Genomic DNA, 14,721 nt, shown 5'->3' on the forward strand with positions numbered 1-14,721 from the left:
TGCACACACATAGAGGCACAGAACTGCATCAGAAGAAAATCTCACCCAATTATCAGTGCAAATGAAGCCTAATTCTAAATATATATCTATATTTTAATTTAATGTTATCAACACTAATAAAAACAAGTACTATTATTGGCATTCATTTAAAATGGAAAAAGGTTGCACAAATGAGAGCGTGAAAATCAGCTTTGGGCTGAGTCCTATAAAGTGCACCAGGCATGCAGGTCCATGCAGGTCCTATTGCAGTAGGTGTGGATATGCAATACCTGAACCCAAAAGGGTTCCAAAGTTTGGGAAAGCAAAGTTTTCAGCAAGAAGTATGGCATTTTATTCACATTCTGTGTGGCGATTTTTACCAGAAATTGAAACATACTCACATTGCTACAAAAGTATCCTGCTTTTCCAATGTTTGCTGAACTTCACAACCTTTTGAGAATAAAGCTTGAAATTATTACCAGTGGAATTTTCACACATAAAGACCAGATTAAAATAGTGATAAATACACATACGTATATATATGTGTATATATATATAAAAAATAAATATAGATACATATATGTGTATATATGCATGTATCTGTATAGAAATATAAATACATACATATATATGGGTGTATATGTATTTATTAAAGCTGAGCTGTGCCGTTTTATTGGAGGCAACAGCCTTGATTAGACTGCACCCCCCATTAATATCTTTGGGGTACCAGACAACAGCTGTGAGCAATGAATAAAAGTGCAAATTCTCTTGTATCTTTCCAAAATCTCATTAATAAATTCCAGTTTTAGGTAATAAAGTCTCTGGCCAGTTCTCCTTCCCATTGCCCCATGGGATCAGCATCACATTGCAGCCTCTGAACTGGGCCCCCATACTAGAAATTATCATAATCCAGGCCTAAGCTCCAACCTCTTCACCCAAAACCTAGGTAATTAAATTATGGTAATGTTGTTGCTTAGATGAAACCATCAGATGCCATTAGTCTCTCAGTTTTACCCAAACTCAATTCTGTCAAGTGTTTGAAGAGAATGATACCTTGGTCATTTGAGGATTGAGACCAATGTCTCAGTTACGTTTTATTTCCTCACAAGAAGTCACATATATTGAATTGCTAATATTGTCTGAGCCACTTAAGACTTTTTATTGGTTTTAAACCCCTTTTAAGTATTCCAATGCAAAGCCAAAAATAAATGTTACAGAAATTTTCCAGCTTACAAGTTGTCTTTACATCATGCTGTTAAAACAATGGATATGCTGTATTGTGTGCACTTTTCCCAAGACACATGAATCCTATTAAACAGTATTAGCAATTTTTTTTTTTTGCAATGAATTCTCTTTCTATTCTCTTTCACGTTATGACAAATTATGGCATGTAAAGAATCTCTTCCATCAAAACAACATGAAACTGTTGAATGTACTTGAAATATGCGTGGGGAAACCATCATGAGTAACATTATGTAAAGGCACAGATGAATGAACTGGCTAATTAGTATATGATTCAAGAGTTTGCAGACTTGGAGGCTTAGCTCCCCAAATAAAATGGTTCACTTAAAATAATGTCATGATTTATTTTAGGCTATTTGATCATTCCATGGAAGGATTCAAAAACTGGGAGTTTATGACTACTCACTGCTGGAGTGAAAAAGCAGCAGGTGACTGGATCTTGGAAATCTGTGACACTCCATCTCAGCTGAGAAATTTCAAGACTCCGGGTATGGCTCTAACCTTTATTTGGGCTCAGTGAATTCAGAAGAATGCTTGCAGTTGCTAATACTGCCTTGACTGTTTTCCAACTTTTATTTACAGCTGTAACATCTCACCAGTTTTAGTGTGCAGGCAGAGCTGTGAAGAGCATTATTCTTAATTCCAGTTATCAATGCACTCTTCATTTTTATGTTGCTGTTATTTGCCATTTAAGACTCGTGGTTCTCTTTTATTCTCAACTTACTTCTGGTTTCCATGGAGAATTTCATCTTCTCAGGGTAAACTGCCCTCTTTCTTGCAGTCACATGTGTTGCCTCAAAGTATAAAAAGAGACTTTGGCCATTTAAAGCTACATCATACCAGACATGAATTCTTCAGGCTGAGAGAGATCCCTGTACTATCTGACAGGTTACCAAGAGTCAGTGCTTTAAACAAAGCCAAATATTTACTAGGCGCAGTTTTCAAGGAAGAAGATACAAAACGGCATGAAACTGCATGTGCCACGTTTAAAAGAAGTTATAGTATCTCCATACGGAGGCATCTGTTTTCTTGCATGTCAAATATAATTTATCAGACAGGTCTTCAACATAAATTAGAGCAGCCCAGGGTTACTCTGCTGTATTAATATTGCCTCTGACTTTCGTGGCCATATTTACTTGGCCTATATCAGCTATATAGAGCCTAAGGATTTATTTTCATGTTGTTTTCTTTGCTTTCTATTTTCTATCCTACCCATAAGAAAAAAAGGCATTTATCAGTGTTTACACAATTAGAAAATCCCACTATACAAGAGAAAGAAATTCACAGCTTGCTACCGCTGGTAGGTTGCATTGTGCTCCTGTGTGTATGGGCAGAGTGCTCAGACCTGGCATTCGTCCACTCATGAACTGTGCTCTTAGGAAGAATTTTTGAGACTACAGAAGTTCTGCTGCTTTTAATTCCCACTGCACAGTTCAGTTTCTTTAACATATTTCAGTATGAGCACTTTGAAAGAAACGGAGACTGAGAGAAGAGCTTTCAAGGAGACTCACGGGAGTACATGCTAACCTCTATTTGCTGGTTATGAGAGATGAGTATATACTTGCCTTTGGACTTACTGAAAACCTAAACCTTAAAAACCTATTTTGAAATAGATACATTATACGCAGACAAAAATACCACTGTTTATGCATGAACACTGAATGAATACAGTCTTTCCTTCACAGCCCCACATCAAAGTCAGTGGAAACCCTTTAACAAAAATAATCAAAGGTGAAATATCACTTAAACAAATAATCTAGATTATAACATGTTAGAGAAATGAATACTGATGTATTGGAAATCATTTCTCACTAGATCTAAATTAACACTTACTCTGATTGGGTAGCATGTCAGAATGCAATAATATTACATTGGAAGTAACAAATCTGGTTGATTACTACCTTCTGATAGATAAAAATAATAATTAGAATTCTGCTATGAAATACATTTAGGGCTACAATTACATTAGCAATAGAATTAGCTTATAATTCAGTGAAATAAAAGATACATTCCATCTCAGGCAGCTAAGTAAACTCACAAAGTAGTAGGAGTTTTCTAATTGATTTGCTAAAAATCAATTCTGAATTTTAAGACATAAATGTTAAGTTAAAGTACTTGAAGCCATAAAAATATATCTTTGTGAACTTAACAATAGGGGATTTTAAAGTATGTTTGTTCTTGAACTAGTAGGTTATTGGAAGTCATTAAAACCATTCAAACGAGCCTCGCTAAGTATAAGTACTTTTATTGTTTCTACTACATGAAAAAGCAGACATAAAAAAATGTTGACTAAAATGCAAACTGAAGTGCTTAAAAGCTATGAGTTTAAAATGAGAAAGGCTAGTGTGATAGGGCATGTGCATGTAGTTGACTATTCTACAAGAATGTTAATTGATTCAATTCTACTTTTTCCAAGAAAGGCCCATTACGTTTCTGCCATCAGATATGGAGATGAAGTACTTTGTCTTCTTCTTCATTGAAATTTGGTCTGTTAAATTATTCAGATTGGAATGAAGGCTATGTGCAGTTCACCTGTTCAAGGTAAATGTGCCTTTCTGGGAGGCCAGCTGGTCCAATCACTCCTGCAGCTTACAAACTCAGTAGGACTATCTCCATCATGACTTAGAGCAAGCCAGGGCACAGGAGGAATTGTAATGTGTGAACATGGTGTTGTCCAGTCTCCTTCCTAGTCCAAGTGGTGCATAGGCCAAACTCAGCTGGGTTTATACATTTTACATTGGACAAAAATGAACCCTCTCATTTCAAAACCATGACAAAATGGAAGTGCTGATTTTATGCTGCTTGGATAATTTTCTAAAAAAATCCAACAGACAGATCAGCCTCATTCAACTGCTGTTGAAATTGATTGAATTGAATGAGAATTTTAGTTCTTTATTTCTGTTCTTCATGAGCTGAGTTATGTTCTTTCTAATGCAGCAGATGGCCAGATAGCCAATCTCTCTGCTTTTTAAAAAAGTTTCTCTGCCTGTCTGGCCATCAAATCAGATTCTCTTATTGCCTGTCTCAGTTGTCTGCATAACCTGAATTTTTTTTAGGATGCTAAACCAGCAGTCATAAGCCAGAATTTTTAAAACCTGTTATGTAATATGAGACCAATAAGTCCTTGTTGAAGACCAAGATAATCAGTGTGATTTTCAAAATGCTGAGCAGCGAACAACTTTTTGTTAAAGTCTGTGGTAACTCTAGGGTGGCCAGTATCATTTAAATGTCAGCTGTATACTCAAGTGGTTAACTTTAAGCACAGCATTTTGAAAATCTTGATTATCATCTTCTAGAGGTCTGAAAGGAAAAAACAGCATTGCCAGTGTTTCAGTATTCGCTTCATTTTACCTGCACTGATCACTTCTCACCATGGTTTTGCAGTGGTGAAAGGTTCTTACCTAAGTGATGTTAATTGCACCAGTAAATGCAGAGCAAAGTTTCTAGTACACTAAAAAGGGGTATTCATTAAACATGTTTGGAAAAGCAGCCATAGACTGTAAGCAGAACCATTCAGGGATTCGGGGGAAGGTTTGGTGTTTGGGATTTTTTTTAATATTCAGTGCTTTAGAATTTGATAGAGAGGGGGTATTAAACAACAACTAAGTAATTTATTCAGATTATTCAGTAATCAGATTACTGGAAAGAGGCAAAAATCAATTACGTTCAACTCCATCTTGCACTTGTTATTCCTGACGCAGCCAGGAACGTCTCTGGCTTGAAGGACAAGTTAGGGTAGCTCTTCACCTTTGTGTGTTCCGGAACCCATGGTTCATCCAACAGGCATGAAAGAGAGCCACAGTGCAACATGTTTCAGCTATTTCCCTCTTCTCTCTTCCCTGGCATGCTCCCTGTACTAAAGCCTAGAAAAGAGGTAGCACGGAGCCATTTTGTGAACTATTCATCCAGGCATCTTTTACAGCCCTTTTATGTCACCAGGACAGTCTAAAAGTGGCCAGCTACATTTTCAGCTTTACACTTTAAAACCTGTTCCTACACACTCCTGTTTTACCTGCATAGTTGTATAGATCTTACTGATTTATTGATTTCAATACTTTATGTATACTCTTCTCATGTCTAATCTCATGGGACTGATTTCTTTTGCTCTGTAAGGACTAAAGCCTAAAGACCCAACTCCGGAAGAAAAGGGGCAGTAAGGCCAGGGGGTGTGGAGAAAGTAGACCTGCCCAACCAAGGGTTGTGGAGGAAGCCGATACACTAAAGGAATCCTGCTGGAGAGCTTACTCTTTGCTTTCTTTTAACCGTAATGTGAAACAGTGTTTGAGACTGGTTAGGCTTTTACACGCATTTGGATTTCACAAGATGCAGTCTGGTTGTGAATTTGGATCCTGGTTCATTGTATACTGTCTAGTAATACATCCCCCCACTTCCTAGAGCAGTCGTTGCCCTGTGATGGAAGCTGTCCAGTAACACTTCTGTTCAGAAATATTTGAAAGTGCCTGCCGTATATCAGTGGTGGATAAACTCAGCTGTTTGGGCATGTTGGGGTTAGTCTCCGGACTGAACAGAACATGAAGTAAACAAAAGGTGCTTAAAAACGATGTACGGTGCCTCTCTGGTTTATCACTGTAGCCTGCAGTTCATCACACTGATATCACCATCATGCCTGTTTCTTGTTTCTGTTGTGTGCGTGTGTTTGTTTAGCTATTGAAAGGTCTTATAATTAAGAGCTGCAATTTTCCTGTAATCAGATTGAGAACAAAGAGCCAACATGTCATCATATCCCTGCATTGGCAAGGTAATGCCACATCTGTTACCCGTAAAGAAATGCAGGGTCCAGTTCATAAAAGTGGTGCATGTGATTTCTGCATTTAATTCTGTAGAGTTTATGGAGGTGGGCATGTGCTTGTTGTGAAACACTGTGATATACCTTTTCTCTATATATACAATATGAGACCTCTGTTACATACTAAATACAAGCAGAATAAAGGATTATTCTAGCCAAACTAAATGATGGAATCCACCAAAAATGGGGAAAGAAAGACTTTGGCTTAAATGTGCACACTTTGTTTATTCATTATAAAAGTGTGTGTGTATGTATATATACTTAGTTATTGAAATATTTTCATGTGCAAATTAAACCTGCCTTGAGGCAGGCTTCATTTATTTGCTGGCAAGTCACATGAATTTTTCCCCTCTTTATTTACTGAACCATTCTTAAAAGGCAACTAATCTCTTGAGAGACCCTGCATTACTCCCCTCGCTGCGCTTTTGCATTAGGTATACATTCAAAGCACCAATCCTTCCTGCAGTAATGTTAGTACAGGCCCTTCCATGTGTGTAAAGGCCAGACACGATACACTGTGCCTGAGGAGCATCTTTACCTGTCGTTCTTGCAAATACTTTTTTCTATTATTCAGTATTTTTACCAGTGTCCTGGAAGAAGTGTAAAATCAACCCTTGGAAAGTTTAGCGATCGTAGGAGCATAACTTAGCAAAACACAAATTTTTTGATTGCATCCAATACATTATGGTCCATATGCTGTAAAAGTGGGTTAAAACAAAAAAAAGGACAGAGACTGTATGTGGAGAATCTGTAGCTTTGAAAAGGCTGTAGAGATGACTGCATATCTGGTTAAAAATGAGCTCTCTGTGTGACTCCTTTCCTAATAAGAAAAGTGCCTTTATGGACCCAGCTGAATCACTCTAAAGAATATTGGGAGATCCCCACATGTCTATACAGGAAGAAAATCAGGGTGCTGATTGACAGCCAGCTGAACATGAGCCGGCAGTGTGCCCAGGTGGCCAAGAAGGCCAACGGCATCCTGGCCTGTATCAGAACTAGTGTGGCCAGCAGGAGCAGGGAGGTGATCGTGCCCCTGTACTCGGCACTGGTGAGGCCGCACCTCGAATCCTGTGTTCAGTTTTGGGCCCCTCACTACAAGAAGGACATGGAGGTGCTGGAGCGTGTCCAGAGGAGGGCAACGAAGCTGGTGAAGGGCCTGGAGCACAAGTCTTATGAGGAGCAGCTGAGGGAACTGGGGTTGTTTAGCCTGGAGAAGAGGAGGCTGAGGGGAGACCTCATCGCGCTCTACAACTGCCTGAAGGGAGGTTGTAGCGAGGTGGGTGTTGGTCTCTTCTCCCAAGTAACTAGTGATAGGACGAGAGGAAATGGCCTCAAGTTGCGCCAAGGGAGGTTTAGACTGGACATTAGGAAAACTTTTTTTACTGAAAGTGTTATCAAGCCTTGGAACAGGCTGCCCAGGGAAGTGGTTGAGTCACCATCCCTGGAAGTATTTAAAAGATGTATAGATGAGGCACTTAGGGACATGGTTTAGTGGGCATCGTGGTGTTGGGTTGACGGTTGGACTCGATGATCTTAGAAGTCTTTTCCAACCTTAATGATTCTATGATTCTATGATTCTATGAAAATATCTGCTTTGGGTCTTTTTAATCTCGTGGGGACTAATGAGCTGCATGGCTGTGAGCTAGAAGTAGAAAAAGACAAACTGAAAATAAGGTGCATACAGTTTTACAGCCAAGGTAATTAGCTAGTCGTTTGGCAGCAGGTTTTGTAGACTCTTCATCAGTCAATTTTTTAAATCAGGATTGAATGTCTCTTAAAAAAAGTAATGCTTTGCTTTAGCTGTGAAAAGTTGGAAGCTACTGTGTGAAACAACTGTCATGTGGTGTAGTCTCTTGCTTATAGTTTCTTCTCAAAAACTGAGTATAGAGCAGAGAAGGTTTCATATGAAGTGTAGAAACTTCTATCCCAGAAAGATTAATTGGGTTGGCAAAAGACAGAGAGAGAACAGAGATTCCCATTTTTAACCCCAGTGTAAACCATTTAAAAGAATTGGGCTATCATCTGTCAGGTAGTGGTTTTGCTTATTGTTGCTTACTGCTTGAAGGATGAATGTAAAAGCAGAGAGATAATGTATTGTCTTGGTCATGTCAATGGACAATACCCGATGACATTGGGAAAAATACAGAAAATTTAAAGTAAAGGTAAAACTAATTTGCTTGCACAGGTTGAAAAAGTCCAAGTGAACAATATGAAAACTCAAATTATTGAGTATCATTAAAATGAAAGAAGAGGAAGATTGCTTGAATTTAATTTTACATTAAGTATAGTAAGTGATTTTCTTGAGAAGAAACATACCTGGATTACATTTATTTTTAAATAATAGTTCTAAGCAAAGAGTATTTTAACCACAGAACAGTCTCCAAAACAGGGTCTTTCAAATTCAGAAAAGAAATACTCCCTGCTCCTCTGTTTCCTTTCTCTTCTGATGAGAATTTGACATTTACAACTGGCTACTCCAACATAGAAAAATACAATCAAGAGAATAAGATAAGACCAAACTTATGTTCCATCATTTCAAGCAGGGATGTGGTTTTTCAGCATCATTACATTAGGCGTTATTTCAGGCCTGAGTCCTTTTGCTCTTTCACAGAATTAATTCACCAGGTAGTTAGACAGAAAGGTGGGGACTGGAAGTTCACACTTTGTGTCCTAACAGCCTGCACTGATGACTTGATATACATTTATCTTTTTGTTCTTCCACAAAAAAACTTGCCAGAAAGTCAGATAATGCTTCAGGCAGGCAAACATTTTTTCCTTTCTTCACTCAAGTACTGAGAGGATAAAATATTAGTGATGAACGCAGACAATGCAGTGATACATCTGCCAAATAACTAGGAAAAATAAGTAAGAAATTATGCTGGTTTGGAGGGGACAGTGATGTTCTACCATGGAGATTTTAAAAGAAGTTGTTTCCTGTTCATCGAGATGTGTCCCTTAAGCCAATGAAAAGTACTCTTGAGTAATAAACAAAATGTAACCCCTTTCTTAAGTCAGGATTCTGAATACAGCTAGTTAGCTAAGAGATCTCAAATAATAATTACTGGATAATTAATGTTCTAAGGGAAAGTGAAATCCAGAGCAAAAACTCCTTGATGTGTGCCATATACATTTTCCAAATAACTGTATGGCCAAAGGTTTTGTTGTTTAATGTTTATATTGAGTTCAAACCATGGTGCAAACTTTCACTAGACCTACAAGAAGCTGGAGCGCAATGAAGATACCGTGAAAAATCTGATTGAAGAAAGTATGTTTTCTCAGTTTATAGTGAAGCAGCAATTGCACTATGTTAAACTGAAGACGCTTATTTGAAAAATGACATCTTCCATACCTACTCACAAAGTCATGTTTACAAGTGATATGTTTTTGTAAGACACAGGAAATAGAAATGGTTTCTAAAACTAGATTTTAAATACTTAACTTCTAGGCAAATTGAAAGAGTGGTCCTTAGTACTGTATGGAACATCCATCCAGCCTTACTCACCAAGAAATGATTTTCCAAAAGTGGAAAGAGTGCGCTCTAGTCCAGTTGAAGACCCTACAGAAGATTATGGAACAGATGACTATTCGGGTGCGTACATTCATTTACTCTGATTGTGGACTTACTGAACACATAATAGGTTGAAGGAGTGACCTGAGACTCTGCATATGTAAAATGTTCAGTGAAGTGGATTCTTAATTTAAGTTCAGGACTATTTGTTTCATAATTTAAAATTAAATATTTAATTTTAATAATTAGAGTTATATATTTTTAAGCTACACTTAACATACGGTGAAGAATGCACTGCTTTTCATGTAAGTATATAAAAATGTATGTACACATATATATATGAAGAACATTATCTTCTACATCTGTATTGTTTCTCACTGATCCCTATAGAAGTTTTTCAACCTTTTCATTAGACTTTAATAGAGTTAGATATTTGGCATTGCAAAATAAGTCAAGTTGGCAGTTTCCTACATGTAATCCAACATTGGGAGCATCGTGTAGGTGGTTAGGGCTGGTGAATCTTAAGTATAGTTCTGGCAAGCAAACAGCAGGACAAAGTTCAATTTAGAAGTTTCTGTTACTACAGTCTCCTGCCACAGCATGTCAGACCCACAGTCCCTATTTTAGATTGAGAGCTGCTGAACTTCTTGTTTTGGTAGATGATGAAACACTACTATCTCTGCTATAAAGGTCACTAACTTCTTAAGGTTTTGTATGAAGCAAACTCATTTTACTTCAAGTTTATCTGATGTTAGGAAAAGTTTCAAGGTGGCTGGCAAACTCAAAGCATTTCATTCACGAGAGAGCAGTCATCCTGAAAGTTATAACTTCACCCACAGGCTTTGTTCACCTACATAAAGGCAAGAGTTGATGGTTCTCTCCTCCCGTAGCAGGAAGGACATATTTGAAAACTGTAAACATAGAATATCTCGAGTTGGAAGGGACCCATAAGGATCATTGAGTCCAACATGAGTGTGGGGGAGGTGGAAGACTTGCTAATCAGCAAATATTAGCCGAGGCTTTTGCAGCACGTAGCAGCACAGAGGGAAGCACATCTGGGCCTTGGTAGCTGGTTCAGTTGGGTTGTGGTAGCCACCTGGACCAGTTGTTACCCAGGTGGTAACCAAAGAAGCCACTGATCATGTTATTCATCATTTATGTGGACCTACTTGTTGTAAGTGGTTTTGCTAGTAATTCCTTGTTATGAATTACAGAAGCCTTTGCACATTTCTGAATAAAATTCAGAATTATTTGTTACTCATTAGGAAAACATCTGTTTGGATTCAGAAATAGTTTCTCATTGATAGATTCTATAGAGGATGCCACACTTGCTAAAAATTATAAAGCACTGTGAATAAATACTGAGGCCAGGATTTGCAAGGTCTTCAGGTACTAAAAAACTTTTCTTTTTGGTGGAGCCAAATCACTATTTGGAATTCAAATCAAACAGGGAAACAGAGTAATGGGATTCTGCATTAAAATACTATGTTTTAAGGGATGCTAAGTACTAAATGAGAAGTTTTAATCCCTTCCGCCCCTGTATTCTGGTTTTATTACAGGTCCCTGCAATGCAGAATGCAGTAAAGTAGGGTGTGATGGGCCAGGACCGGATCATTGTACTGACTGTCTGCACTACTACTACAAATCTAAGAACAACACACGGTACGACTAAGAGAAAAAATCTTTACTTAATAGATTTCTTAGTGTATATCTTAACTTCCTTTCCTCTTCTCTTTGCTGCAGTCATGGAAGATCCATTTTCCACTGAATTTGACAAATTTTCTTAGGAGTTGAAAAAAAAAAACCCTGGCTAATCAGACTTTAAAGTATAGCTTTCAAACACTATTCTCTGATTATTTCCCCATCTCTTGATTATTTTTTCATAAGAGGGTATATATATATATATAACTGTGATAGCTATTACAAATTCTGTGATTTAGTTTGAACAAGATAGGAAGAAATGTAGATGGTCAAAAATGATACTGTATGATTGTCTGACAAGGCATTTGCCAGTGAGATAGAATATGCTGTAGGGAAATAAATGGAAGAGAAGAGGAAGCTTGATGCAATGCTTTGGAGGGTTACGTCTTAGTAAACCTGTGATCATTAGAAAAGCAGCAATGCTGAGAAATGCTTCTGCTTTGCAGTCATGGTCCAGGAATGTGGTGGCAGGTTATTTCATTAACGACTCTGCCTTCTCTTCCCTGCTGTCTGCAGGATCTGTGTTTCAACCTGCCCACCTGGTCACTACAACGCAGACAAGAAACGCTGTAAAAAATGCTCACCCAATTGTGAAACCTGTGTTGGAGGCCATAGTGACCAGTGCATGACCTGTAAATCTGGCTACTACCTGAATGAAGTAACCAATAGCTGTATTACCACCTGCCCTGATGGGTTTTACCTGGATAAGAGTTAGTATTTCTTGTTGTTTCTTTATTGTGGGCTACAGAATTTGATCTTGGGAGGTTGCTGGAATACTTATAAGCAGGAGAAGTGTATGTTGATGCATCTATCTCTTATCCTATTCCTCTTATTAAATTGTTGCCAAGTGTGATCAAGAAGCTCCTTAAAAATCTTCCTTTATTTTAAAAACCATGCCTAGTGGCAGGATGTCTTTTCTGTTTGTGCCTGGGAGTAACAGTAGCAGAACGAGGGCAGTTCAAGAGCAAGTCAGCTGCAGGACAGAGCAGGTTATTACTGCTCCAGGAAGGGACAGGCAGCACCCACATTCTCAACATGAGGCATTCCCCATTCCCCCAAATTTCAATATGGCACCAGATAGAAGAGAGAGCTGAGGAATTGATCATGGCCGCTGAACTGGAGCTCTAAGAAAAATAGGCTCCTCATATGTAAAACATGGTTGCAATTAATGTTTCTGACAGACCTAAGTACCTGCAGTGATGTGATGACCCCAGACCTCTGCCATGTGAGACACGTGCCTTCGGTTTCCTCCTGTGATTGCCAAGTAGACTGCCCACGTTTAATTTCCAGCTTTGACTAGAAAAGTATTCAAACATGTGCTTAAAACTGCAGTGACTTCGGTTATCTTTAGACACATCCTTAGAAGATAAATATGTGCTCAGGAGCTTCGTTCATCTAGGTACCTAACCTTTTGCTTTCTGCATCATGAAGCTGTGTGTTCATTTTTGAGGATTAGTAAAAACAGGTGCTACTTTAATTCTTCCGTTTTTCATTGTGTGAGAACTACAGGAAAGAGAATTCTTTCCACTCAATTAAGATAGATAGATGAAAATTTAGGATTAAATGGGAACATCGGGTTTTTCTTCTCAGAAAGGTACATGGCACTGTATCTCAAAAGACAGCAGGTCTAAAGAGAGAGAGACATCTCTTAAAGTAGGGAGCTCTTGAGATGAAAAGGCAGGTGTTAAGTAATTTATGTATTGACTTTCTTAAGATCAGACCTGTTCATGCAGGTGTGTCTTTAAGCACCAAATCAGGTAAGACAGGACAGGCTGCTTGCATGGAAAGTGTAAGACGTAAATTGCAGGACAGTATCTGGAACACATGGCAATCGTTAGCGCATATCACTGCTGTATGAAAAGATGATTTAAGTCCATATTATAAATAGTTAATGTAAATTTTAAATGTTTATGAAGATTTTTTTAATGACCTCAAAGCATATTTTTCTCAGGGTACAACTATAACTTCAAATGTTTAGAAATAGACTAAACCATTTGGTGTTTGATGGAAAAAGGTAATGATAGGCAGAATTTAGGTATTTCAGTCTAGCTTGCTGCTTCTCTTCCAGGTGTCAAGCTAGAAAGCAATAAGTCATGTAATAATATATCCGTATAGTTTTATTAAACATAACTGACCAAGGTTTTCTGGGCTGTTTTCTTTTTTTCCTTTGTAGATAAGATTGTTTGCCGAAAATGTAGTGAAAACTGTAAGACTTGTGTTGAATTCCAAATCTGCACAGAATGCAAACATGGCCTAAGGTAAGGAAATTATGGATGTAGCTAAACACAATACCTGAAGAGGCTTACGAGGCTGTGGATACACAATGAAGAACATCAGATAGCTATTTAACCTCGAGCGGCCCTCATTTCATGTGTTCCATTGCTGTTTAGGGTTTTTTTGTGCTACTATGTGCTAGTTTGGCTAACAATGGATTTTTAGAAGACCTTTCATTTCAGGTAAAATAAAAGCCACAGTCATGTGGAAAGCTGGCTTCTTCATTTTTTTGACCTACAGTGTGGCAGTCAAGGATTATTTTAGAGGTAGAGATGATGAATCATATTAATCTTTCTGATTCATTCCTGTGATGGTTAGAAACTGTTTTCTTATCTTTATTGTATTTCTTCATACATCTAGTCATTCACTTATCTGAAGTACCTCAGGCTCAATTCTATTACAATATAGAGTGCACATATTTTAAACAGCAGTGGATATTTTGTCTTCATAGTGGGACTTAATCATTCTTGAAACTGATAGGTAAAACTTACAAAGCAGCAGTACACATTTCAAGCTCCTTTATGAATGAATGACCTTTTGATCCAAGCAGCAAAGGTCAAAAATCTTATAAAACTTGTGGCGGAATGTATGTTGGTTTTATGCCACAAAAAATATGAGGTCAGTATTCAGTATCTGTAGGGGTTCTTCTTGCAGAATACGAGTGTTCTGCAAATGTTTTACCACTGATCTTTTACTTTCCGTCAAAGTGGATTTTCATCTCTTAGTAAAAGCTGAATGTTTTTTGTTTCTAGGACATCAATAGCTGGATTCCTTTATATTTTGTAAAGGAATTCTCATTTCTGTGTATTTATGTTGCATCTGGATTTTCCAAGAAATTTTTATTACAAATATCTATATTTTTTTAAAAATGACCCTTTGAAAAGGAAATGTGATCCAGTGGGAAGGAAAGCATGGGATCAGATCAGAACATTGGTCTATTTACACTCTCTGTGAAAAATTACTATCTGCTTCCCTTTTAAAATGTTATTAAATTTCCAGTCCGTGTTAAGATTTTGGAGAATTTTAACAGACTCAGCATGACTTTCTGTATATCTGCAAAAGCAAACTAGTAAATTAGCAGTTTACTAGTTCCTACAATGGGCAAATATGTCAGGAGACCAAAGATTACATAGATTTGTGACGTTATAGGACACAGTTGTTATAGAAAGGTTAGGCCCACATTTTCTTTATTTCTCAGGAACTGAGTTTC

At 37.7% G+C, this 14,721-nt stretch overlaps 1 protein-coding gene across 2 annotated transcripts in view; it reads left to right on the forward strand.

Annotated features, from left to right (window-relative positions):
* The window catches only part of PCSK5 (proprotein convertase subtilisin/kexin type 5), a 260,305-nt gene that overhangs the window by 179,763 nt on the left and 65,821 nt on the right, over nt 1–14,721 (forward strand). For both annotated transcript variants that reach the window (XM_075136217.1, XM_075136218.1), the window contains exons 13-17: nt 1,573–1,709; nt 9,474–9,617; nt 11,096–11,198; nt 11,754–11,947; nt 13,411–13,495. In XM_075136217.1, the coding sequence (XP_074992318.1) occupies nt 1,573–1,709; nt 9,474–9,617; nt 11,096–11,198; nt 11,754–11,947; nt 13,411–13,495 (663 nt within the window). The remainder of the gene's footprint in view (nt 1–1,572; nt 1,710–9,473; nt 9,618–11,095; nt 11,199–11,753; nt 11,948–13,410; nt 13,496–14,721) is intronic.

This window comes from Calonectris borealis, chromosome Z, assembly GCF_964195595.1.
Source record: "Calonectris borealis chromosome Z, bCalBor7.hap1.2, whole genome shotgun sequence".
In the NCBI taxonomy this organism is placed as follows: Eukaryota; Metazoa; Chordata; class Aves; order Procellariiformes; family Procellariidae; genus Calonectris; species Calonectris borealis.